The 24,101-nt window shown below is 44.5% G+C and overlaps 1 protein-coding gene across 3 annotated transcripts in view; it reads left to right on the forward strand.

Annotated features, from left to right (window-relative positions):
* Positions 1-24,101, forward strand: part of HNF1B (HNF1 homeobox B) — a 108,276-nt gene that overhangs the window by 40,500 nt on the left and 43,675 nt on the right. For 2 of the 3 annotated variants that reach the window (XR_014174736.1, XM_081945439.1), the window contains exons 3-4: positions 5,470-5,734; positions 7,992-8,230. Coding sequence is in view for 2 of the 3 variants with exons in the window: in XM_081945439.1 (XP_081801565.1) it covers positions 5,470-5,734; positions 7,992-8,230 (504 nt within the window). In the remaining variant the exon portion in view is untranslated. The remainder of the gene's footprint in view (positions 1-5,469; positions 5,735-7,991; positions 8,231-24,101) is intronic. The other variant, XM_081945440.1, reaches the window with a different exon arrangement.

Genomic DNA, 24,101 nt, shown 5'->3' on the forward strand with positions numbered 1-24,101 from the left:
TTGCCTCCTCTAATTATCACTACTTTGATGGATGAGTTTGAAGGAGGGCTGCACATATCGGCCCTCCGCCTCCCACCCAGTTCTTTTGTGAAGGAGATTCTTGGTTGTTATCAGCAGCAGAAAAGGTGAATTTAGAAATCTCAGCTTTCCCCACAGGGGCAATTTTCTTGTCCCAAAGAAGCTTTTCTGTTCAATTTGTGGGGTGTTCTTAGGTCAGTCGGGGAGGGGAAGGGAAGGCAGGAGTGGCCAGGCAGAGAGAAGGAAGGAAGGAAGGAAGGAAGGAAGGAAGGGAGGGAGGGAGGGAGGGAGGGAGGGAGGGAGGCAGGAAGGAAGGAAGGAAGGAAGGAAGGAAGGAAGGGAGGCAGGAAGGAAGGAAGGAAGGAAGGAAGGAAGGGAGGCAGGAAGGAAGGAAGGAAGGAAGGAAGGAAGGAAGGAAGGCAGGAAGGAAGGAAGGAAGGAAGGAAGGAAGGAAGGGAGGCAGGAAGGAAGGAAGGAAGGAAGGAAGGAAGGAAGGAAGGAAGGAAGGGAGGCAGGAAGGAAGGAAGGAAGGAAGGAAGGGAGGGAGGGAGGGAGGGTGGCAGGAAGAAAGGGAGGCAGGAAGGAAGGAAGGAAGGGAGGGAGGGAGACAGGAAGGAAGGAAGGAAGGAAGGAAGGAAGGAAGGAAGGGAGGCAGGAAGGAAGGAAGGAAGGAAGGAAGGGAGGCAGGAAGGAAGGAAGGGAGGAAGGGAGGAAGGAAGGGAGGCAGGAAGGAAGGAAGGAAGGAAGGAAGGGAGGAAGGAAGGAAGGAAGGAAGGGAGGCAGGAAGGAAGGAAGGAAGGAAGGAAGGGAGGCAGGAAGGAAGGAAGGAAGGGAGGGAGGGAGGGAGGGAGGGTGGCAGGAAGAAAGGGAGGCAGGAAGGAAGGAAGGAAGGGAGGGAGACAGGAAGGAAGGAAGGAAGGAAGGAAGGAAGGAAGGAAGGGAGGGAGGGAGGCAGGAAGGAAGGAAGGAAGGAAGGAAGGAAGGAAGGGAGGAAGGGAGGGAGGCAGGAAGGAAGGAAGGAAGGAAGGGAGGGAGGGAGGGAGGCAGGAAGAAAGGGAGGCAGGAAGGAAGGAAGGAAGGAAGGAAGGGAGGGAGACAGGAAGGAAGGAAGGAAGGAGGAAAGGAAGGAAAGGGAGGGGAGAGAAGGGAGGGTCTAGGAAGGAGAATAAGAGATGGGAATGGAAGGGAAGGCGGGCAGGCAGGCAGGCAGGCAGGCAGGAAGGAAGGAAGGAAGGAAGGAAGGAAGGAGGAAAGGAAGGAAAGGGAGGGGAGAGAAGGGAGGGTCTAGGAAGGAGAATAAGAGATGGGAATGGGAGGGAAGGCAGGCAGGCAGGCAGGCAGGAAGGAAGGAAGGAAGGAAGGAAGGAAGGAAGGAGGAAAGGAAGGAAAGGGAGGGGAGAGAAGGGAGGGTCTAGGAAGGAGAATAAGAGATGGGAATGGGAGGGAAGGCAGGCAGGCAGGCAGGAAGGAAGGAAGGAAGGAAGGAAGGAAGGAGGAAAGGAAGGAAAGGGAGGGGAGAGAAGGGAGGGTCTAGGAAGGAGAATAAGAGATGGGAATGGGAGGGAAGGCAGGCAGGCAGGAAGGAAGGAAGGAAGGAAGGAAAAAGTACAAGGCGGAAAGGAAGGGAAGTGATGGGAGGGAAGGAAACGAAGTGGCTAGGAAGGAAACTAAGGAAGGAGGTGGGGAAGGGAGGGAATGAGAATGGGAAGGAAGGAAGGAAGGAAGGAAGGAAGGAAGGAAGGAAGGAAGGAATACAAGGGAGGGAAGGAAGGGAGAGAAGGAGGGAGGGAGGAAGGAAGGAAGTAAAAAGAATACAAGGAAAGGGAGGGAAGGGAGGGGAGTGAGGGAATGGGAAGGGAAGGAGGAAAGGAAGGAAGGAAGAAAGGAAAGAAGGAAGGAAGGAAGGAAGGAAAAAGAATACGAGGAAAGGGAGGGGAGGGAGGGGAGGGAGGGAATGGGGAGGGAAGGAAGAAAGAAAGGAAGGAAGGAAAAAGAATACAAGGAAAGGGAGGGAGGGAAGGAGGAAAGGAAGGAAGGAAGGAAGGAAGGAAGGAAGGAAGGAAGGAAGGAAGGAAGGAAGGAAGGAGAGAAAAGTAAAAAAAAGTCAAGATGAGGGCTACAGCATACAGTCAAAGCTGCCACACTTTCTTTATGGGCAGTGGGCTTTGAGAGCACCATAACTCAGCAGTGGTGAAAGGCTGCCAATTGAGATGAATGTCCAGTTTGATGCTTCTTTGCAGACTCATCCATCCTTATAGTCTTTCCTAGGTATTCCTACTCTGCCACTCATTTGTGTGCAATGCCTGGGAGTCCATCATAATAAATTCATTAATTCCATGTATTTACTGCCAGCTCTCTGTGACTTTGCAATGGCATTTCCCACTAAACCAAGGGATTTCCTCTGTTCCCTTCAGGAAACATTCACTGCAGCCCCGAGACAGACAATTCACTCTCCCCAAACTGTGATTTTGAAGGATTACTGATGACCAGCAATCCTTTTAAAATAAGGGGGTTGTTTTAAAAGACAGCTAATCCTTGACTTACAACAATTCATTTAGCAACCGTTCGAAGTTGTAATGGCACTGAAAAAGATGAGATGAACGTTTTTCACACTTATGACCGTTGTGGCATCCCCGTGGTCACATGATCAAAATTCAGGTTATGCCCGTTGTTAAGCATGTCGCCACATGACTTTGCTTGATTCTATGATGGGGTTTTTTTGGTGGTTGTTAAGTGAAACACTGTGGTTGTTAAGCAAACAGAAGTTAATCCATTGCCTGTAACGAGTGGGTTTTTTTTTTAACCAGAAACCTAAAATACAGGTAGTCCTCCACTTACAACCACAATGGAGCCTGAAGGTTCTGTTGTTAAGTGAGACTTTTGTTAAGTGAGTTTTGCCCTGTTTTATGACCTTTCTTGGCACAGTGGTTAAGTGAATCACTGCAGTTGACTAGTTAGTAACCCGGTTGTTAAGTGAATTTGCCTTTCCCATTGACGTTGCTTGCTTGCGAGGAGGTCGCAAAAGGGGATCGCATAACCCCAGGACACTGCAACCGTCATAAATGTGAACCAGTTGCCAAGCGTCTGAACTTTGATCCCAACGACTATGTGGGATCATGCAAAAGTCAACTGTGAAAAACGGCCATGGGTCATTTTTTTTCAGTGCCGTTGTAACTTTGAACGGTCACTCAGTGAATTGTTGTAAGTCGAGGACTACCTATAAATGCTGGTTTCTGGAGAAAAGCATCCTAAATCACGGTCAGATGACTGAGACTGCAAACAATGATAAATACAGTTCGGTTGATGAGCTCTCCAAATGTGATCACATGACAGTGTGTCCGTGTGTGTGTGTGTGTGTGTGTGTGTGTGTGTGTGTGTGTGTGTCCATCAGACTGTCAAATCCAGATCATAAGTAGCTCTGGGCAAATGCTACTGTAACTTTAAATAACCATTAAGCAAGGGGTGGGACACCTTGGCTCTTTTATGAGGTGTGGACTTCAACTCCCAGAATTCCTCAGCATGGAATTCTGGGAGTTGAAGTCCACACATAAAGAGCCAATCAAGGACGACCTGCAGTCATTTTCTTAGATCCAGCTGATATTTTTCTCCCCCATTTGTAGTTATGATTTGTGTGTGTGTGAAATCCCTGCAGTTTACTTGCCAAGAATTCAGAACTGGTTTACCTTTGCCTCCTTCCTAGGAGGCTGAGAGAGACCGACTGGCCCAAGGTTGCTGGCCTGACTAGAACTCACCATCTCCCGGTTTCTAGCCTGCTGCTTTAACCACTAGGCCAAAATGGCTCTAAGTTATGATTAGAGACAGTCATAAGTGGTTTTCTCACTCCTTATAAAGCAGGGGCTTCCAATCTTGGCAACTTTCAGACTTGTGGACTTCAACTCCCAGAATTCTGGGAGTAGCTGGCTGAGGAATTCTGGGAGTTGAAGTCCACAGGTCTGAAAGTTGCCAAGGTTGGGGACCCCTGCTATAAAGGACCTTGCTCAAATCTGACATACTCCAATGCCTGATAAAGCCCCTTTATTATTCAGTCAGCGGAAGTTTATTAACCTGTGTTATGTGGTTTTTAATTGGTTTGCTTTAGTATGGATTTTCCTTTCTCTCAAACGTTAAAAAAACATTGCAGATTCTTTAATCGCTGCTTTGTTTTCTAAGATGCCATTCTAAGAGTTTTTAACTGTAAAGCAGGGCAGGGAGTCCTCGACTTAACAACGATTCATGTAGTGACCAAAGTTTTAACAGCACTGAAAAAAAGCAACTTCCAACTGGTCCTTGCATACTTGCCTCTCACTCTGTCCTTGAAGTATCCCCATGGTCATGGGATCAAAATTGGGGCCAGGGGTGAAACGCAGCAGGTTCTGACCGGTTCTGCAGAACCGGTAGCGGAAATTTTGAGGCGTTTGGAGAACCGGGAAATACCATCTCTGGCTGACCCCAGAGTGGGGAGGGAATGGAGATTCCATTGGAATGGAGATAATCCCAGCTGGGTAGGACTAGGCCGCACGAGTGGTAAGCCGCCATGCACATGTAGCTTGACGTGCGCAAGTTGAGCCGCACATAACGTGCACACACGTGCCAGCGCACTGCTCATGCAAGTCGAGCCTCACATGTGCGCACTGGCCTGCTCCTTGTGCAGCCCGGTGTTGTGCCCACCCGCGGCCAGTGGAGCTGGCAGCAGATTCAGACAGTGAGGAGGTTGGGGAGGAAGATGGGCCAGTCCTGGAGTCTGGGGAAGGCTCTGATGAGGGCTCTGTGTCGGAGGCAGAGATGGGGCCAGGGCCGTCTGACAGTTATCAGCTGCCTTTGGAGTCAGACATCAGTGGGGCAGAAGAACAGCTGGAGCCTGTTCCCAGTGTGCGCATGCGCAGAGCTGCCAGACGAAGGGAACAGCTAAGGAACAAGGGTTGACTTGGGAGTAAGGCCAAAGGTGGATGGTGAATGGCCCCTCCCAGAGGAAATAAAAGAGGAGCGAAATGGGAGTGGAGTTTGCAGGAGACAATTAGTTCATTCCTGCATTCGTGCCAAGTATTGCAGCATCTAAAAGCTATCGGCCTGGCCACTCTCCAAGCCTGATAAAGGTCGGGAATTGTGAACTATCTTGAAAGACGGTGGGAGAGGCAAGACTTTGCTGGAGAGGAATTCACTGTCAATTAAATAAAAGGGTTTATTGGGACGAGGACTCGGCTTCGTGCTGCTGGGGAAGTCTACGTCAGAACACCTGGTTCCTAATAGGCCACGGCCCAGCAGTGAGCCACAACCAGGCATTGGGGAATCTCTGGCTTAGCGGAGGGTTGAACCAGCCATGCAGGCAAAAGAAACCCTGTTCTCGTGCCCTGAGACATTCCTTAAAGTCAACTGAATCTCTTCCTACAGGTGTGTGTGCTACACAACCCTACTGGCCCGGCCCAATCAAAAATCTACTCCTTTCTCTTTCAGAATTCAACCAGACAGTCCAGGGTTCTGGAAATATGACAGAAAAAGGCAGTCAAGATCAGCTGCTGTTTCTCTTTCCAGAATTTAACCAGCAAAGCCAGGGTGTGGGCCAGATAGACGACTCTTGTGCCGAAACACCCAGCAAGAAGATGAGGCGCAACCGCTTTAAGTGGGGCCCTGCTTCCCAGCAGATCTTGTACCAGGCCTACGACCGGCAAAAGAACCCCAGCAAGGAAGAGAGGGAAGCCTTGGTAGAGGAATGCAACAGGTAAACGCCCTGGACAAAAACGATGTTTTCTCTTCTGCTGCTGCATCAAATGAACCCACAGCTTGTTGGCAGAGAGTGTGGCTTTTGTTGTTCCAAACCGACATCCCTATTGTGTGAAGGGGCTGCATGTTCTGGGTCAAGGGAAAAAGAACCTGCTATCCTCACCATCTAACTAAGCAAACAAATCTCTCTCTCTCTCTTTCTCTCTCTCTTTCTCTCTCTCTCTCCTTTTTCTCTAATCTCTCTCTTTCGTCTCTCCTCTTTCTCTCTTCTCTCTCTCTCTTTCTTCTGTCTCTCTCCTTTCTCTCTTCTCTCCTCTCTCTCTTTCTCTCTTCTGTCTTCTCTTCTCTCTCTTTCTCTCTTCTGTCTCTCTCCTCTTTTTCTCTTCTCTCTCCTTTCTCCTCTCTCTCCTCTTTCTCTTCTCTCTCCTTTCTTTCTTCTTTCCTCTTTCTCTCTTCTCTCCTTTCTCTCTCCTCTCTCTCCTCTCTCCCCTCTCTCTCCTCTCTCTCTCTTCTCTCCTCTTTCTTCTCTTTTTTCTTCTCTCTTTCTTCTCACCTGTTTCTCTCTTCTGTCTTCTCTTTCTTTCTTCTCTCTCTTTCTCTCTTCTGTCTCTCTCCTCTTTCTCTCTCCTCTCTTTCTTCTCTCATTGTCTTCTCTCTCCTTTCTCTCTTCTCTCTCTCCTCTCTCCCCTCTCTCTCCTCTCTCTCTCTTCTCTCCTCTTTTTTCTTCTCTCTTTCTTCTCACCTGTTTCTCTCTTCTGTCTTCTCTTTCTTTCTTCTCTCTCTCTCTTCTGTCTCTCTCCTCTTTCTCTCTCCTCTCTTTCTTCTCTCATTGTCTTCTCTCTCCTTTCTCTCTTCTCTCTTCTTTCCTCTTTCTCTCTTCTCTCTCCTTTCTCTCTCCTCTCTCTCTTCTCTCCTCTTTCTGTCTCATCTCTGTCTCCTCTCTCTCGTTCTCTTCTCTCTCTCTCTTCTCTCTTCTCTCTCTGCTCTCTCTCTCTCCTTTCTCTCTCTCTCTCTCCTCTCTTCTGTCTTCTCTCCCCCCCCCTTCTCTCTCCTCTCCTCTTTCAATTGGGCCCCTTCCATGGTCAGGGGACTGAATTTTGGGCACTTGGGAAAACATCCACATTTATGATTGTTTGCACGATCTCGCGTTCACAAGAGTGCTTTTTTTTTGTCAGTTTTGCCAAAAACCTAGCACTTACTCATAGTTGTAAGTGCCAGGGCTGATCATAAATTACTTTTTACAAATAACCCTTGTAAATCACCAGGAGATGGCGAGTTCTAGTCCCGCCGTAGGCATGAAAGCAAGCTAGGTGACTTAGGGCCAGTCCCTCTCTCAGCCCAACCAACCTCGCAGGATTGTTGTTGTGTTGAAAATAGACAAAGCAAAGCGTTTTAGACATGTTCGCCATCCTTCGGTTAGTAAAAAATAATAAAGCTTGGATAAAAATAAATAAATAAATAGAATAAATCTTGAGCGCTGTGCTTTAATGAGGTACCACGGCTCCCATATTTAAATAAAATAAATGTTAGCCCATCTGCTTCAGCTATGAACTGAGGATGAGACGAAAACCAGTACCATGAAGACCCAGTATGTAAAAAGGGTTACAGAATTCCGTTATTGCAGCCCTGGTGATGTGAGGACAGGACCTTAGGGGTAAAGCGTATCTTTGCATCCACATAATTCCTAATTCAATGCCTATATTTCTTTTTCAGGCTTTTCTTTTTTGGCCAAAAATCATAAGAGAGTTGCTTCAAATCAGAATAACAATATTGAGCTAGACCAGGAATCAGCCACCTGCAGCTCTGGAGCCGTCTGTGGCTCTTTCATCCCTCGGCTGCGGCTCCCTGTTGCCAGTTGGCACCACAGTTTTGAGAGGAGCTTCCGTTTTTTTGGGGGGGTGGGGGTAAGCAGGGCGTGCCAGCAGGAGACTCTATGGCAAGGGGCGGGTTTTCTGATCAGCTCCACAATTGATAGGGCTTTCGGTTAGGACAGGTAGAGGAAAAAGGATGCTGCACTAGGAGGAGACTCTATGGTGGGGAAACAGGACTTCTGGTTGGCTCCAGAATTGAATGGGGCTTGCGGTTTGGACCTTTGTGGCTCTTTGAGTATTTTAGCTTGCCGATCCCTGAGTTAGCCTGACTAATTTTTTTAGCCTGGTAATCTTCTTAGCTGATTCTCTCTCCTGTGTTAGTCCAACATCGGGGTCCAAACAAACCTTTTTCTATCTAGGAATTTTCTTAATTTTCTCCTCTAGGGCAGAATGCCTCCAGCGGGGTGTGTCGCCCTCTAAAGCACACGGCTTGGGTTCAAATCTGGTCACGGAAGTCCGCGTCTACAACTGGTTTGCAAACCGGAGGAAAGAAGAAGCTTTTCGGCAAAAGCTCGCCATGGATGCCTACAGCACAGGTCAGCCTCACACCATGAACCTCTTGCTGTCCCATGGGTCACCTCACCACACTCAACCCAGCTCATCTCCGCCCAGCAAAATGCCAGGTAAGTCAAAACTAAACACCTCCTGTTTGCAAAGGAGCTCAGACATAGTTAACTGTTTTACAAGTGGCAGGTGCTGGAGCACATTGCAGGTAGTCCTTGAGTTACAACAGTTCATTTAGTGACCGTTCAAAGCTGCAACGGCACTGAAAAAAGCAACTGATGACTGTTTTTCACACTTATGACCAGAGGTGGTATTCAGTCAGTTCGGACTGGTTCGCCCAAACCGGTAGTGAAAATTCCATTCCATTCCATTCCACTCCCTACTCTACTCTACTCTACTCTACTCTACTCTACTCTACTCTACTCTACTCTACTCTACTCTACCCTACCCTACCCTACCCTACCCCACTCCACTCCACCACTCCACTCCACCCCTCCACTCCACTCACTACCCTACCCTACCTACCTACCTTACCCTACCCTACCCCACCCTACCCTATCCTACCCCACTACACTCCACCACTCCACTCTCTACTCTCTTCTCTACTCTACTTCACTCCCTACTCTACTCTACCCTACCCCACTACACTCCACCACTCCACGCCATCCCTTCACTCCACTCCACTCCTTACTCTACTCTACTCTACCCCACCCTACCCTACTCCACCCCACTCTCTACTCTACTCCACTTCAATCTCTACTCTACTCTACCCTACCCCACTCCACCACTCCACTCCACTCTCTACTTTACTCTACTCCACTCCTTACTCTACTTTACTCTACCCTACCCTACCCCACTCCCCCAATCCACTCTCTACTTTACTCTACCCTATCCTACCCTCCTCTACCCTACCCCACTCCACTCCACCACTCCACTCTCTACTCTACACCACTTCACTCCCTACTCTACTCTACCCTACCCCACTCCATTCCACCACTCCACTCCCTACTCTACTTTACTCTACCCTACCCTACCCTATCCCACTCCACTCCACCACACTCTCGACTCGACTCGACTCCACCACTCACTCCACCACTCCAGTCCACTCCACTCTCTACTTTACTCCACTTCACTCCCTACTCTACTCTACATTCTATTCTATTCTATTCTATTCTATTCTATTCTATTCTATTCTATTCTATTCTATTCTATTCTATTCTATTCTACTCTACTCCTATTCTATTTCTTTTCTTTTTCCCCTTTCCATTCCACTCCACTCCACTCCATCCTACCCAACCCTACCCTATTCTACTCTGTTATGATGAACCTGAGGTTCTGGCAGTTGCTGTACTCACCCTCTCCCCCATCCCCCAGTCTCGTGACTGAACTCAGTAGCATGACCACACTTACCGCTGTTTGCAGTGTCCCATGTTCACGTGAGCACGTAAAACCAGCATTCACTTTGAGTTTTCAGCAAAAACTATCCCCTGCTGAACTGTTGGTTTGCTTAAGGACCATAACATTCAGTTAATGGAGACCCTGGTGGTGCACAGGTTAGAATGTAGTATTGCAGGCGAACTCTGCCCACTGCCAGGAGTTCAATCCTGACAGGCTCAAGGTTGATTCAGCCTTCCATCCTTCCAAGGTCGGTAAAATGAGGACCCAGATGGTTAGGGGCAATACATTGTTGGGGGGGGCAATACGTTGACTTTGTGAATCATTTAGCGAGAGCTGTAAAGCACTATGAATTAGTGTCAGTGCTATTGCTATTGATGATTTTTATATCGTGACTTGCAAATGTGATGGGTAGACTCCATTTATGGTCATAAATCAAGTCTGTATTATGTGTGCTAGTATGTCTGTACCTCCAAAAGGAGAGTGTGGAGCTGGAGAAGGTTCAGAGGAGGTCAGTTAAGGTGAAAGTGGCTTTTCTATGGAAAGATTGGACATTTGGGGTTTTCAGTGTAGGATGCAAGAGAATGAGAGGGGCTATTTCCTGCTCTACACTTACCGTATTTTTTGGAGTATAAGATGCTCTGGAGTATAAGATGCACCTTAGTTTTGGGGGAGGAAAATAAGAAGAACAAAAATTCTGCCTCTGCGTACCAGCATCCATGGTATTCAGCTGACACATGGTAACAAGGTCAGCCAATGAGGACTATTTGGACCATGAAACAGTATTTGCTGTGTGAGCAACAAGGAAGGAACCTGGCTTAGCCGAGAACTAAAAGTGAAATTGCTTGTGTTTTGCTTGCATTTACTGCCACCTTGGAAAACCTGCTTTTGGTATTGTATTGTATATTATGATTATTTTGAATCCTGCTGAATCAGTTACTTGTGTGTGCTTTCTGAATGCGACTGCTGGTGCAAACTCTGACCAGCCAGGTCGCCTTCAGCACTTATTGCAGCCGGATTCAGCACAGCTGATTGGTGGGCAGATCTGTCTGCCGGAATACCACCAATCAGCTGTTCCACGCAGCAGGGATTGCCACAGACCATCCCTGCCTCCATGCCTCGCGTTTTTGGCCTCTGGTGGATGTGGGTGGGGCTACATTCGGTGTATAAGACACACCCAAATTTTCACCCTCCTTTTGGAGGGAAAAAGGTGTGTCTCATACTCCGAGAATTACAGAATTTTACAACCCAAACAATGCAGAAATCAGAAGGAACAACTTGGTTTGCAATTGTTATTTCTTTGTAACTGTTATCTCCCACTTTCAAGGAGCTTAGTGACATACATTGTCTTCGAGTCACACTATTTTATACAATAATACAATAGCAGAGTTGGAAGGGACCTTAGAGGTCTATTAGTCCAATCCCCTGCCTAGGCAGGAAACCCTATACCGTTTCAGATAAATGGCTATCCAACATCTTCTTAAAGACTTCCAGTGTTGGGGCATTCACAACTTCTGGAGGCAACTTCTGTTCCACTGATTAATTGTTCTCAGTGTCAGGAAATTTCTCCTCAGTTCTAAGTTGCTTCTCTCCTGGATTAGTTTCCATCTGTTGTTTCTTGTTCTGCCCTCAGGTGCCCTGGAGAATAGTTTGACTCCCTCTTCTTTGTGGCAACCCCTGAGATATTGGAAGACTGCTATCATGTCTCCCCTAGTCCTTCTTTTCATTAAACTAGACATACCCAATTCCTGCAACCTTTCTTCATATGTTTTAGTCTTCATCTTCATTGCTCTTCTCTGCACTCTTTCTCGAGTCTCCACATCTTTTCTACATCATGGCGACCAAAACTGGATGCAGTATTCCAAGTGTGGCCTTACCAAGGCATTATAAAGTGGTATTAACATTTCACGTGATCTTGATTCTATCCCTCTGTTGATGCAGCCTAGAACTGTGTTGGCTTTTTTGGCATCTGCAGCACACGGCTGGCTCATATTTAAATGATTGTCCACTAGGACTCCAAGATCCGTTTCACAGTTACTACTATTGAGCAAGGTACCACCTATAGTGTACCTATGCATTTTATCCCATGACAGCTCAGTGAGGTGTCAGACACTGGCATTCTTCCGACAATACACCATCCCCCCTGACCACACACATTTCCATGAATAGAGGGATAGAATCAAGATCAATACTGCATCCAATTCTGCTCACCACAATATAAAAAAAAAGATTAGATTTAGATTAGATTTATTAGATTTGCTAGCCGCTCCCTCTCCACGAAGGGACTCGGGGCGGCGTACAATAAATAAAAAAGCACATATTATACAATTAAACATTACACGGAGGAGGTATAAAAATCACACAACAATCATTACAGTACATAGAAATATAAATAATAAGATTAAGAATTAAAATACCCCAATATAAAATTACAAGTTTAAAAGATTGCCAGGAGGATTAAAATGGAACTATGGTTGAGCCAGACCAGCGAGTTGAAAAAGGTGGGTCTTGAGTTTTGAACGGAAGGAGCGGAGGTCGGTGGTAATCCTAATGTCGAGGGGGAGGTCATTCCAGAGGGCTGGGCCCATCACAGAGAAGGCCCTGCTCCTGGGCGCCACCCTTTGGCACTGCTTAGTGGACGGCACCCGGAGAAGTCCCTCTCTGTGAGAGCGAATTGGTCGTAGGGATGTATGGGGCAGGATGCGATCCCGCAGGTAGCTAGGTCAAAAAAAGATTGAGACTCTGGAAAGAGGGCAGTGAAGAGCAACAAAGGTGGCTAAAACATATGAAGAACAGATTAACAGAGTTGGAAGGGACCTTTTAGGTCTCTAGTGCAATCTCCCCCTCTTGCTCAAGCAGGAGACCCTACTCCATTTCTGACAAATGGCAGTCCAATCTCTTCTTGAAAGTCTCAAGTGATGAAGCCCCCACAACTTCCAAAGGCAACTTCTGTTCCATGGGTTGATTGTTCTCACTGTCAGAAAGTTCCTCCTTATTTCTAGGTTGAATCTCTCTTTGGTCAATTTCCATCCATTGTTCCTTGTCTTTGCAAAGTTGTGTCCAACCCATTGTGAGCCCATGGACAATGTTCCTCCAAGCCTTCCTGTCCTCTACCATCCTCTGGAGTCCATTTAAGCTCATGCCTATTGCTTCAGTGACTCCATCCAGCCACCTCATTCTCTGTCGTCCCCTTCTTCTTTCACCCTCCATCTTTCCCAGCATGAGGCTCTTCTCCAGGGAGTCTTTCTTCCTTCTCATTAGGTGGCCAAAGTACTTGAGTTTCCTCTTCAGGATCTGGCCTTCTAAAGAGGACTCAGGGGTGACTGACTGGAATTGGGTATGTCTAATCTAATGAAAAGAAAGACTAGGGGAGACCTGATAGCAGTGTTCCAATATTTGAGGAGCTCCTACAAAAATGAGGGGATCAAACTATTTTCCAAAGCACCAGAAGGCAAGACAAGAGACAATGGATGGATATTAGCCAAGGAGAGAAGCAACTTAGGACAAAGTTCCTAATGTTGAGAGCAATTAAACCTCTCCATGATCCCTTCCAGTTCTATTATTTCTATGTTCCTTCTCGCTGGTTGTGATGGCCCACAATCCCACATACTGAGCAAAGAACTACAATTCTGGAAATAAAAGTCCTCCGCTTCTAGGAGGAACCTACCCTTAATTCTGTAGTCTTCCAAAATCTATGTAATCAAAACTGATGGCAAGAATTATGAGTTTTCCAGACCTCTTGTTTAAAGTTTTTTTTATTAGATAAACATTAAAAACATTGGACATTGTGTGCCATTTCTGGTATAAACATTTCCATATAGTTTTTAGATCTTACGACAATTACATTTTATATCCATTACATTGGTATATGTACTCAGTCAGATTACCTGTCCATTAAACCCTTCTTTTATCTGATTATTAACCATACAAATACATATCCGATTCCTACCTATCACACAATCTTAATACCATATTTTCCGAGTCTTAACTTGTCTGCCTTTTTCTGTCGTGACCTTCCCCCCTTCCCCCCCCACCTCATTTCTAACCATCGGTACCATTTGTCCCAGATTTCGTGATATTCTGTCTCGCTCTTGTCTTTGACCTCTAGAGTCAGTCTGTCCATTTCTGTGCACGTCAGTATCTTATTTATTATGCCTTGTTCCGAGGAAGTCTCCTTATTTTTTCCACTTTTGTGCAAAAAACACTCTTCCAGATCCATATTTAAATGGACAACCATTTAAATATGAGCCAGCAGTGTGCAGCAGCTGCCAAAAAAGCCAACACAGTTCTAGGCTGCATCAACAGAGGGAGAGAATCAAGATCACGTGAAGGGTTAATACCCTTTATAATGTCTTTATAATGCCTTGGTAAGGCCACACTTGGAATACTGCACTCAGTTCTGGTCGCCACGATGTAAAAAAGATGTGGAGACTCTAGAAAGAGTGCAGAGAAGAGCAACAAAGATGATTAGGGGACTGGAGACTAAAACATATGAAGAACGGTTGCAGGAACTAGGTATGTCTAGCTTAAGAGAAAGAAGGACTAGGGGAGACATGATAGCAGTCTTCCAATATCTCAGGGGTTGCCACAAAGAAGAGGGAGTCAAACTATTCTCCAAGGCACCTGAGGGTAGAACAAGAAGCAATGGGTGGAAACTAATCAAGGAGAGAAGCAACTTAGAACTGAGGAGAAACTTCCTGACAGTTAGAACAATTAATCAGTGGAACAGTTTGCCTCCAGAAGTTGTGAATGCCCCAACACTTCTTGCCTCCAGAAGTTGTGAATGCCCCATGTCTTTAAGAAGATGTTGGATAGCCATTTGTCTGGAACGGTATAGGGTTTCCTGCCTAGGCAGGGGGTTGGACTAGAAGACCTCCAAGGTCCCTTCCAACTCTACTATTGTATTGTATTGTATTGTATTGTATTGTATTGTATCTCTTTACTGCCATCTAGCAATTGTCTGGGTTTTTGAAGCTCTTATCTGGTTTCTAATAAGCACTTGTACCAAGAGATTCCAGGTAAGACTTCATGATGTCAAGCAGCCAATAGGGAGTGGCCTTTGGCCACTGCAGCCAATCAGTGTTAGGAATAGCCCTGTTACAGACGTCATCTATAACGGCTCTTCGTTCTCTTGCTCAATCAACAGTGTGGACACAATGGATTTAATTCACAGGTGGTTTTGAGCAGGTTCTTAACAGTTCTGGAGAACCAGTAGCGGAAATTTTGAGTAGCTCGGAGAACTGGTAAATACCACCTCTGACTGGCCCCGCCCACATCTATTGTCTGCCTCCCGAGTCCCAGCTAATCGGGAGGAAATGGGGATTTTGCAGTATCCTCCCCTTGCCACACCCACCAAGCAATGCCACGCCCACCAAGGCACGCCCACAGAACTGGTAGTAACATTTTTTGAAATTTTGATGTTTTTTTTTCTTTTGTAAAAGTTGTGAGATTTGGGGGGATTTCTCCCTCCCGCATGATGTAGCTGTCAAAATTTTCTATACCTATTTACCCTTTTCCTTAAAACATTTGTAAAAACCAATAAAAATTTTGCAATATAAAATTTTTGAATCCCACCACTGATTTAATTGACTGGCTTTAGATGTTCTTTTTTTTTGAATTTTTTTTTATTGTTTTATTTAAACAAAAACACAAAAAAGAGTCATCCTTCATTACATCTTGTAGAAAGTGTGTCGATTGGTTACAAATAAATTTCATGCGTTTCTTCCACAATCATTACTTATACTTCATTCATATTGAATTGTACATTTTAAATCAAAAATCTTTATGTATTTTACTATCAATGTACCACAATTCTCATTTAACTATAATTATTTAAACGTGGTTTTATCTGAAATCATTTGTGTTTAAAGACAGAACCACCTACTGGCATTCATTAGCAATTTCAATAAACCTCCAATAACATTACACCTTTATAACATATTCTGAAAAAAAATCAATTAATAAAATATCTAAGCATTCCCCCCCCCTTTTCCCTCCCACCCATCTCACTATTTAGAGCTTGTATCCAATTTGCTTTTACCAATACCAACACATGTATATATCATTAAACATTATCCATTAACATTTCCTTGTTGTTGTTGTAGTTAGTTAAAAATTATTTACTATTTATATCACATCTCCTTTCGTCAGACCCAAAATAAATTACACATTTATAACAAGATCTAAACACAAATTTGTTAATAAAATTTATAGATCTTTTTCCCCAAGTCTCAATTTACAATTTATATCCAAGTTGTTTTTACTAGTTAAGGTTATCATTTCATTCTAGTTTAGATGGGTTTAGATGTTCTTGTGAACAATTGTCTGGACAGAGTTAATTACAGGTAACCTTTGATTTAAAACAGTTCATTTGCTGACCATTCAAAGTGATAACGGCATTCAAAAAAGTGACTTATGACCATTTTTCACACTTATGACCATTACAAGCATCCCCATGGTCATGTGATAGACATTTAGATGCTTGATAACTGACTCCCATTTATGACCGTTCCAGTGTCCCGGGATCATGCGATCCCCCTTTCGCGACCTTCTGACAAGCCAAGTCAATGGGGAAGCCAGATTCCCTTAAGCCCTGTTAATAATTTTAGGACTGCAATAACTCACTTAACAAATGTTGTGAGAAAAGTCATAAAATGGGGCAAAATTGACTTCACAAATGTCTCGCTTACGAACGTAAATTTCGGGCTCAATTGTGGTGGTAAGTAGAGGACTACCTGTACCGCTGTGCATGATACAATACAATACAATACAATAGCAGAGTTGGAAGGGACCTTGGAGGTCTTCTAGTCCAACCCCCTGCCTAGGCAGGAAACCCTATACCGTTTCAGACAAATGACTATCCAACATCTTCTTAAAGACTTCCAGTGTTGGGGCATTCACAACTTCTGGAGGCAAGCTGTTCCACTGATTAATTGTTCTAACTGTTAGGAATTTTCTCCTTAATCCCAGGTTCACAAGTTGCATTCACAACTTCTGGAGGCAAGAAGTGTTGGGGCATTCACAACTTCTGGAGGCAAACTGTTCCACTGATTAATTGTTCTAACTGTCAGGAAGTTTCTCCTCAGTTCTAAGTTGCTTCTCTCCTTGATTAGTTTCCACCCATTGCTTCTTGTTCTACCCTCAGGTGCCTTGGAGAATAGCTTGACTCCCTCTTCTTTGTGGCAGCCCCTAGATATCGGAAGACTGCTATCATTTCTCCCCTAGTCCTTCTTTCTATTAAACTAGACATACCCAGTTCCTGCAACCGTTCTTCATATGTTGTAGCCTCCAGTCCTCTAATCATTTTTGTTGCTCTTCTCTGCACTCTTTCTAGAGTCTCCACATCTTTTTTACTGAGGGAATCTACTTGAGATGAACTAGTTGTCTAGTTTTGGCATTCCTGAAAACCACTGGCATCTATGCAGAAGTAAAATATAACTATCTGTATAAGAAAACAGGTGGGCTTTGATTGCAGGTAGGCCTCAAGTAAGTTACAGCCATTTGTTTAGTGACCAAAGTTACAGTGGCACTGAAGGAAATGACCTACAACTGGCCCTGACATTTATGACTTCTGCAGCATCACCATAGTCACACGATCGGAACTTGGACGCTGTCCCTGGTCATAACTGCCATTTTAACTTTTTTTAAGGTCTACTGTGGATACCATTGTCTCCATTAAATGTGCTGTTGGAACAAAGTGGCTGCATTCACCCAATAATACAATACAATACAATACAATAGCAGAGTTGGAAGGGACCTTGGAGGAAAAGCCAAGAAAGTCTCAGGGGTTGCCACAAAGAAGAGGGTGTCAAACTATTCTCCAAAGCACCTGAAGACAGGACAAGAAGCAATGGGTGGAAACTAATCAAGGAGAGAAGCAACTTAGAACTGAGGAGAAACTTCCTGACAGTTAGAACAATTAAGCAGTGGAACAGAAGTTGCCTCCAGAAGTTGTGAATGCCCCAACATTGGAAGTCTTTAAGAAGATGTTGGATAGCCATCTGTCTGGAACGGTATAGGGTTTCCTGCCTAGGCAGGGGGTTGGACTAGAAGGCCTCCAAGGTCCCTTCCAACTCTACTATTGTATTGTATTGTATAAGTCCAGTTGCCTTCTGAAAAAGCACCTTTGAGACAATCATGTTGATGGTATGGTGTCAATGCATTGCTGCCAAAGAATAAATAGCCCAAGGCATCCAATCAGCTTTATCGTTTAGCAGAGACGTAAAATACATCCCCCCCCCCTTCATATTAAAGTTGCTCAAGTTCATAAACATAGAGCTACAGGGGAAAATATAACCAAACAATAATCTAGAGCTAAACTGGACCAGAACTGCCTTAACACTTTGATCTTGTCAGAATACAGAATAACAGAGTTGGAAGGGACCTTGGAGATCTTCTAGTCCAACCCCCTGCTCAAGTAGGAAACCCTATTCCATTTCAGACGCAGGATCCTCCAATCTCTTCTTTAAAACTTCCAGGGTTGGAGCATTCCCAACCTCTGGAGGCGAGTCGTTCCACTGATTAATTGTTCTCACTGTCATTTTAACAACACAAATTGCTAGATCCAAAGGCCCTATTTCACAAAGAACAGGGATGGATCTGATGTTTGCTTGATCTAGAGCAGCATTTTACAAATTTGTCAAACTTTAGGATGTGTGGGCTTCAAGTCCCAGAATTCCCCAGCCAGTAGCTGATTGAGGAATTCTGGGTGTTGGAGTCCAAACATCTTAAAAGTTGCCCAGATTGAGAAACAGCGCTCTAGCTAATGTAAGATCAAAACTCAAGGTAAGCTATTTGCCCTTTTCCAATTTTCCCCTGGTGATTCAAATGTCAGTAAATTAAATGCTGTTCCATCCAGACTGAGTGGTGGGCTCTTCGGTCTTTCTTTCTTGGTAATTTGCATTGAGATTTTGTTTCTGTAATCCTGTTTGTTGAAACCCCCCCACTCCCACCCCCATCTCCTGACTTCACTAATTCAGAGAAAGATGCTGGCTTAGTCAAATAAAACCTTTCACGATAGCTTCATTTAACTAGGATTAATAAAGCCCCCCCCTCCGACACCTCCATATTCATATTGTGCCAGAGAACAAGGGCAATTATCTCACACCCGAGATGGTGTTATTTTCCACTGATATGCCATCTATTGCTGAAATGTTCATCTTTGATTGAAACATTTAAATAAATCTAATCTATAAATGCTTCAGCGCAAAATGCATTTCAATCTAAAACCAGCTAAACAGATAACAAAATGAGAGCCTATTTCAATACAACCCAGTGGAATAAAGTTGGAAGGGGCCTTGGAGGTCTTCTCCTCCAACCTCCTGCTCAAGCAGGAGATCCTACCTATACCATTTCAGACAAGTGATTTTCCAGTCTTTTCTTAAAAACCTCCCGTGATGGATCAACCACAGCTTCTGGAGGCAAGGCATTCAACTAGTTAAGTCTTCTCACAGTCAGAAAATGTCTCCTTAAATCTAGGTTGGTTGTCTCCCAGATTAGGTTCCATCCATTGCTTCTTGTCCTGCCTTCGGGTGATTTGGAAAACAGGTTGACTCCCTCTTCTTCATGGCAGCCCCTTAAACATTGGAAGACTGCTCCCCTGTTTCTTCCTTTCCTAAGATTAGACATACCCAGTTCCTGCAATCGTTCTTCATTATGTTTTAGCCTCCAGTTCCCTAATCATCTTTCTTGCTCTTCTCTGCACTTTTTCTAGCGTCTCAATATAACTTTTTTATATTGTGTCAACCAAAACTGGATGCAATATTCCAAGTGTGGTTTTAACAGAGGCAGAGTACCTGTTAGAATCAGAATAGAACTGGAAGGGACCTTGGAAGTCTTCTAGTCCAACCCCCTGCTCAAGCAGGAGATCCTACCTATACCATTTCAGACAAATGATTGTCCAGTCTCTTCTTAAAAACCTCCAGTGATGAAGCACCCACAATTTCTGGAGTCCATCCGTTACACTGGTTAATTGTCCTCACTGTTAGGAAGTTTCTCTTTAATTCCAGGTTGCGTCTCTTCTTGATTAGTTTCTATCTTGGTTGTTTCTTGTCTTGCCTCCTGGTGCTTTGGAAAATAAATTGACCCCTTCTTCTTTGTGGCAGCCTCTCAATACTGGAAAATTGCTACCGTAACATGTCCCGCTCAGTCCTTCTTTTCCTCTAGGCTAGCCAAACCCAGATGCTGTAATCGTTCTTCATATATTTTAGTCTCCAGGTCTTTAATCACCTCTGTTGCTCTTCTTGGCACTTTTTCCAAAGTCTCAACAATTTTTTCACATCTTTGGTCATGTGGTGACCAAAACCGGATGCAATTTTCCAGGTGTGGTCTTACTGAGGTTTTACAAAGTGGTACCGATACCTCACGTGGTTTTGATTCTATGCCTCTGTGTATGTACCTGTTAGAAGAAAATCTTTTTTCCCCCCTTGGCGTAAGTATTTTTCCTTCGAGAGGAAAATGAAATTAACTGGAAGGTCCTGCATGAACGGTAACTTTTTAAAAAGAATAGAATAGAATAGAATTCTTTATTGACCAAGTGTGATTGGACACATACGGAATTTGTCTTTGCTGCAGATGCTCTCGGTGTACATAAAAGAAAAGATACATTCGTCACGAATCATAAGGTACAACACTTAATGAAAGTGATAGGGCACAAATAAGCAATCAAATCATACTAGGAAGCAATCAATATAAATCGTAAGGATACAAGCAACAAAGTTACAGTCATACAGTCATAAGTGGGAGGAGATGGGTAGTAGGAACAATGAGAAGATTAATAGTAATAGTAATGCAGACTTAGTGATGGTTTGACAGTGTTGAGGGAATTATTTGTTTAGCAGAGTGATGGCGTTTGGGGAAAAAACTGTTCTTGTGTCTAGTTGTTCTGGTGTGCAGTGCTCTATAGCGTCGTTTTGAGGGTAAAATAGAATAGAATAATAGAGTTAGAAGGCACCTTGGAGGTCTTCTAGTCCAACCCCCTGCCTAGGCAGGAAACCCTGTACCGTTTCAGACAAATGGTTATCCAACATCTTCTTAAAAACTTCCAGTGTTGGGGCATTCACAACTTCTGGAAGCAAGTTGTTCTATTGATTAATTGTTCGAACTTTCAGGAAATTTCTCCTTAGTTCTAAGTTGCTTCTCTCCTTGATTAGTTTCCACCCATTGCTTCTTCTCCTGCCTTCAGGTGCTTTGGAGAATAGTTTGACTCCCTCTTCTTTGTGGCAACCCCTGAGATATTGGAAGACTGCTATTCTCAAGATCACGTGAAGTGTTAATACCACTTTACAATGCCTTGGTAAGGCCACACTTGGAATACGGCATTCAGTTTTGGTCACCACGATGTAAAAAAGATGTGGAGACTCTAAAAAGATTGAAGAGAAGAGCAACAAAGAGGATTAGGGGACTGGAGGCTAAAACATGAAGAAGGGTTGCAGGAACTGGGTATGTCTAGCTTAAGAGAAAGAAGGACTAGGGGAGACATGATAGCATTGTTCCAATATCTCAGGGGTTGCCACAAAGAACAGGGAGTCAAACTATTTTCCAAGGCACCTGAGGGTAGAACAAGAAGCAATGGGTGGAAACTAATCAAGGAGAGAAGCAACTTAGAACTGAGGAGAAATTTCCTGACAGTGAGAACAATTAAGCAGTGGAACAGAAGTTGCCTCCAGAAGTTGTGAATGCCCCAACACTGGAAGTCTTTAAGAAGATGTTGGATAGCTATTTGTCTGAAACGGTATAGGGTTTCCTGCCTAGGCAGTGGGTTGGACTAGAAGACCCCCAAGGTCCCTTCCAACTCTGCTATTGTATTGTATTGTATCCTGTCTCCCCTAGTCCTTCTTTTCATTAAACTAGATTTTGAAACAATTTAGGTCCAGGAAGCGAGGGGTCTGCAAATATTTTCACAGCCCTCTTTTTGACTCATGCAGGGCCTCAATGGAAGGCAGGTTGGTGGCAATTGTTTTTTCTGCAGTTCTGATTATCCTCTGAAGTCTGTCTCTGTCTTGTTGGGTTGCAGAGCCAAACCAGACAGTTGTGGAGGTGCAGATGACAGACTTTTTTCTCCTTTAGACCCAAGAGGCTGGTCTGAAAGGCCTGCTAGCACAGTTCAATTAGATAGAGTAAAAAGGACAAAGGCAGAACTCAAGGCTTAATCTGGAGAGAAGCTATCTCCAGGGAGTGGTGTAGAGCACCAAGCATTGTTGCCGAGAACAATCCTCATTGTTCTTCTACCTGTAATCTACACACCAAAGGCCCTGAGCAAAAGGAAAACCAGCTCTCCGACAAGCATTAGGGTCGCAAGAGGGTCAGTGTGGGGTCACCAGCCTTTTCATGTTGGCTTCCACCCCTGACTCCTTAAACAATGGAGCATCCCCAGTGGCCTTACCCTCTTTAAAAGGGGGGGGGGTGGAGGGAAAGACCAGGCGTGCAAGCCAACCCCACCTTGGAAGGGGAGGCCACCAGACAGGCTAGAAGTGATGCAGAGTTCTTGGAAGCGATGCTGTCTGCAAATTTTAGGTCCTTGACGTATGACCACAATTGAGCCCAACATTGATCTTGCTAAGTGAGACATTTGTTAAGTGAAATTCCCTCCCCCCATTCTACAACCTTTCCATGGTTGTTAAGTGAACCGCTGCTGTTGTTAAATGAGTAAATTGGTTGTTAAGTGAGTCTGGTTTCCCCGTTGACTTTGCTTGTCAGAAGGTCGCAAAAGGGGGCTCACGTGCTACCTGTACAGCAGTGATTCTTAAACTTGGCGAGTTTAAAAAACACGTGGACTTCAACTCCCAGAATTCCCCAGCCAGGACCACACCTGCGCCCAAAATTTCATTTGTTAGGTGAGTTTTGCCCCATTTTACAAATTTTCTTGCCCCAGTTGTTAAGTGAATTGTTACAGTTAAGTCAAGTCTTAGAAATGTCTTAGCAGGCTTAGAATTGACTTAGAATAACTGTTATTGTCACTTTAAATGTACACAACTTGGCCCACATGAAAATGAAATTTCGTTGCATACAGCTCTCAAAGGGTCACCATCTCCAATATACACTACATAAAAATGACAACTAAATAAATGAATAAATCAATAAATAAATCCAAATATATTATATGACACAGAGAAACAACACAGGCTAGTTCGGATGTACAAATGTACATGATAAGAAAAGTGTGTTGATGGAGAATCTCAACTATCCAGGTCGTGGTTCTCCCAAAAGTTCTTTTCCAAAAACCAAGACTTTCTTAGTTTTCTTTCCTTGAAAATGTTGCACTTCTGATTCCCGAAAGCTTCTTCAGTTCTGGAGAAGCTTCTTGAATGAGAAGTGAAACATTTTCAAGAAAAAAAATCCTAATAAGGTATAAGCGGTACCTTGCTCAATAGTAGTAACTGTGAGAGGGATCTTGGAATCCTAGTGGACATTTAAATATGAGCCAGAAGTGTGCAGCAGCTGCCAAAAAAGCCAACACAGTTCTAGGCTGCATCAACAGAGGGATAGAATCAAGATCACGTGAAGTGTTAATGCCACTTTATAATGCCTTGGTAAGGCCACACTTGGAATACTGCATCCAGTTTTGGTCACCACGATGTAGAAAAGATGTGGAGGCTCTAGAAAGAGTGTAGAGAAGAGCAACTAAAAGGATTAGGGGACTGGAGGCCAAAACATATGAAGAACGGTTGCAGGAACTGGGTATGTCTAGTTTAATGAAAAGAAGGACTAGGGGAGACAGGATAGCAGTCTTCCAATATCTCAGGGGTTGCCACAAAGAAGAGGGAGTCAAGCTATTCTCAAAAGCACCTGAGTGCAGGACAAGAAGCAATGGGTGGAAACTAATCAAGGAGAGAAGCAACCTAGAACAACTAAGAACAGTGAGAACAATTAATCAGTGGAATGATTTGCCTCCAGAAGTTGTGAATGCTCCAACACTGGAAGTTTTTAAGAAGATGTTGGATAATCATTTGTCTGAAGTGGTGTAGGGTTTCCTGCCTGAGCAAGGGGTTGGACTAGAAGACCTCCAAGGTCCCTTCCAACTCTTTTATTCTATAACGTCCAGTTGCCTTTTGGAAAAGCACCTTTGGCATAAGCTAGGAAATCCAAACCTTGCTCACTCTTAGCAAGACCTTTTCCAAGTGACAGATAGCTCTTGTGATTTATCAGGATCTGGCAAATGCAGACAAAAGTCAGCCTGGCTCATTGAGAGGAGCCACATAAACATCTGAATGTGCTTTCCAGCCCTTGTCTTCATCGGCTTCCCTCTTCTTCCCACTGACCACGAGGTGACCCTTGAGGTGGAATGTCCTGACAATGCTAGTGGCCTAAGCGGGGAGCCTGCTCCCTTCTGTCGAGGTCTGATTGCTTACAAGATGCCCTACGAACTCATTGTCAGCAAATATCAGCTGTTTTCAGTGTTTCTCCCGCTTGGCATTACAATAACACACCAGCGTGGTGTCTGGGGGTTGTCATGGATTTGTTTTGCTCCTCTCCCCAGTTGTGCATCCTTAATTGACAATTAAAATGGAGCTTTGAACCATCCTGGGTACCTTTGATGTGTCCTCTGTCTTCCTTCAGCCTCTATGGAGTTATCCTAGGATGTTCTTTTGTCGTCTC

Source organism: Natrix helvetica (assembly GCF_964273705.1).
Source record: "Natrix helvetica genome assembly, chromosome: 2".
NCBI classification, from domain to species: Eukaryota; Metazoa; Chordata; class Lepidosauria; order Squamata; family Natricidae; genus Natrix; species Natrix helvetica.